At 30.3% G+C, this 3,288-nt stretch overlaps 1 protein-coding gene across 1 annotated transcript; it reads right to left on the reverse strand.

Moving 5' to 3' along the window:
- Positions 1–933: 933 nt before the first annotated feature.
- On the reverse strand, positions 934–2,611 carry LOC120163301 (F-box/FBD/LRR-repeat protein At4g00160-like; the record flags this gene model as incomplete). Its single annotated transcript, XM_039173270.1, has 3 exons — positions 934–1,245; positions 1,504–1,641; positions 1,715–2,611. Coding segments are annotated over 3 exons (1,347 nt in total), but the record flags the coding sequence as incomplete, so codon positions are not given.
- Positions 2,612–3,288: the final 677 nt, after the last annotated feature.

Raw genomic sequence — 3,288 nt, forward strand, 5'->3', positions numbered from 1 at the left:
TTAATCGAATTAAACGTTATAACTTTAATTATTAACCAACCATGTCACCTATAAGTGATTTAATTTTTGAATGCTGTAATTGAAGTAAATCAAAGGTTTGTATATATTCAAAAATTGAAGTTAAATTAATGTCCATTACTTTTTAAATCATGTTATCGAGTAATTTTAATGGTTAAGAGATTGCCATTATCCGTTATGGTTTTAGGTTCGAGTATGACATCTGTAGGGATATATGAATATTCATTCTTAAATGGTTGAAAATCTTTCGAACAAATACTATCTCATATATTCACTTTATATTGATAAAAAAATCTAGAAAGTAGGACAACATAATCCGTTCTTTTTAACAAACAAACGTATAATCGATGTTATTTTTTGTGTATGAACCATATTTATCTAATGCTTATCCGTTTAATAGTCTAAGAAAAAACTTATTATATCAAATAAAATAAAATATATAAATGATGTTATTTTAAAAAATCATTCTTATTAACAAATATATGCTTCAACTAAACAGATTACATTAAAATAATAAAAACATTTTAAATACTTCAAAATTGAAATTTAAGACTTAAAAATATATTGTTCATTTAAATTACATGTTTAGTATCTCAATTATCAATTTTATTTTATTTTGATCATTGAATTATTTTTATTTCAAAATCATACATAAAGTTACGTTTTAATTTTTGTCATCCATTATTAAAAAAATAATAGTGATCCTGATGTGTCAGCATAAGATAATATCACACCATCATTATTTTTTTTTAAATTCCACATCAATAGCTCTGTTATTTTTTTAATGGCATGTGACTAGAATGAAACCAAAAATGTAATGTTAGGTATTATTTTGGAAAAAATAATTAAGTGACTAAAACGGAACAAAAGTGATAGTTGGGATACTGAACATGTGGTTTACCCAAATATCCAAAATTAGAGTAGAACTAATTCAACTCCAGGGCGATTTTTCAAGAGCTGACGAGCAAAGTTCTGTGCCATTTGTTTCGTAGCTTCAGCAAACTCCTCCGAATATATTATTTGTAAAGAACAGACATCGGAATGGAGTATAATCTTCTCAAGATTAATGGCACTTTTAACCAAATAAGTAACAAATTCAGCTTCCTCCATTTCTCCCAAGAATCCAACTATTTCCACCTTCTTCATGTACTGATTCGGGCGCAACTCCACCTCATCTACCTTGCCTAAACTGCTCTTGTTCTTACGGTAATGATTGAAATTTGTAATCTGATTCAAAAGTTTCAACACATAAATCACGTATAAGATAATCATCTTCCTTCAAGTGATTAAGATCGACGAAGTTCATATTCGACATACATACATGAACATTGCTAGTAAAAGGGAATTTTTTTTAGAGGATTCAGGTTCGAGTAGTTATATCTGTAGGGTATGTGTGCATTATCAATAAACTATTAAAATAGATACTTTGAGTCACAAGCGAAATAGATAGCTTGAATGACAAGCAATGGGGGTAAAAGAACCAACCTCTAGTTTAAGCTCGCACAAGTAAGGTGATGCCTCTATCAAAGTTCTCAAATTGGTAAGTCTATCTTCAGATTTTATTTTAACTTGACAGTTCAAGTACCGAAGATTAGTACATTTCGGAAACATCGATAAATCATCCTGTGAGATCGAAGAGAAATCAAATTAGCAAACAACTTCAAATTAACATACGAAAGAAATCAATCTGTTTTACCTTTGATGAAATATTCAATCTCAGAATCTGCAATTGAGGAAGATAATTGGATAGCTGAGAAACAATGTCTGCAATTTTAGAGCTCGGTCGTTTATAGTAATAGAGCTCAGTGAATTTGGGTGCATGCCTTATATCCAATGTTACTAATCGTTCTTCATGGTATTCAAATGAAACAAGATTTGGTGCAGACACTTCAATGCTTTCCACAGATTGACATTCAGATATGTGTAAGTGTTTCAACCTCAGTGATGAACCTGAAACTTTAGGATGTCTGAGCAGATTTATGTTTCCGAGACGGAGGCTTTCGAGCATCGGACAATTCGACAGAATCGACTCCATTGTCTTATCGGTTACTTCCACATGTTTCAAACAAAGACTATCAAGGAATTCAATCCCATGGAAACATTCTTGTGGAAAAGCGTAATATGTTCTAAAATTCCAATCCAGTAATGGTCGGATATCCAGTTCCAGCCTTTTGACCTTCTTTCTCATTGCGATCTCGATCCATTTATCGATGTCACGCCGTGAATCCTTGATCAAGTCGAATCGGACTCTAAGTTCATCAAAGGTTGAACCTTGATGAGAAATTAAAACATTACTGACCCATTTTACAAATTCAATCCTCTTCCTTTCAAGATTCTCCATAAACTTATCATCAACAGGTTCATCAATGTCATCACATTTGGCATAATCTCTACCGTGATCTACCGTTATTAGGCCATCGAAACTAAAAACAGCAGGCCAAAATTCCCAGAGTTGTTTCCATCTGTGAGAAAGAAATCTGGTTTTCAGTACTGCATCTTCGGGATTGAGAAAAGACAAGATTCTGATAAGAACATCATCAGGCAATTCACTTATTAAATCCCTCCTATACTCCTCATCATGTTCGACCTGTTTTTTTACAAATCAAGAGGCAAAAAGGTAAGGAAAAAGGCATTAACTCAAACATATAAACCAACGTACTAATAATCATATATACCAGCATTAATTAGATATCGCATAAAAAACAAATAATAATAAAAATATCAGAAAATCATCGTGAGAAGAAGAAAAAATGATGAGTTTCTTATAGGATTAGGATGATAACTGACCATCTTTGAGTAGCGGCGCTCTAGTTCTGATATTGAAGTAATAAAGTAGAGAGTAGGTTATGAGATTTGAAGTTTTTATTATATTTCAAAGAGGACGAGTTTAACTTGTATTAGGTATCTAATTATAATATCCTACTTTATATTTGTTTAGATAATATAAGAATTTACCTTAGATTATTATTATTAAGATAAATTATACTTATGATTACTTGATTATTATATCTTTTTGTACTTTAATCATCAATTTTTTAGTTTTATCAATCAGACGACAAGCTTCATGTCCTTAACATTTAATGAAAGTATTGACGTGACAGTTAATAAAATTGATATAACTATACATTTGATCTTTAATACTTAAACATTCTATCAATTCGATTCTAATAAAAATGAGTCTAACATTTAATTTATCACTGAAATTACTTGATGAGTTAATTTTTTTTTTAATTTTTGACAATGTAATAAAAATGTCTAATTTCTATTTGT

The sequence above is a fragment of the Hibiscus syriacus genome, unplaced genomic scaffold (assembly GCF_006381635.1).
Source record: "Hibiscus syriacus cultivar Baekdansim isolate YM2019G1 unplaced genomic scaffold, ASM638163v2 tig00111440_pilon, whole genome shotgun sequence".
Taxonomy (NCBI): Eukaryota; Viridiplantae; Streptophyta; class Magnoliopsida; order Malvales; family Malvaceae; genus Hibiscus; species Hibiscus syriacus.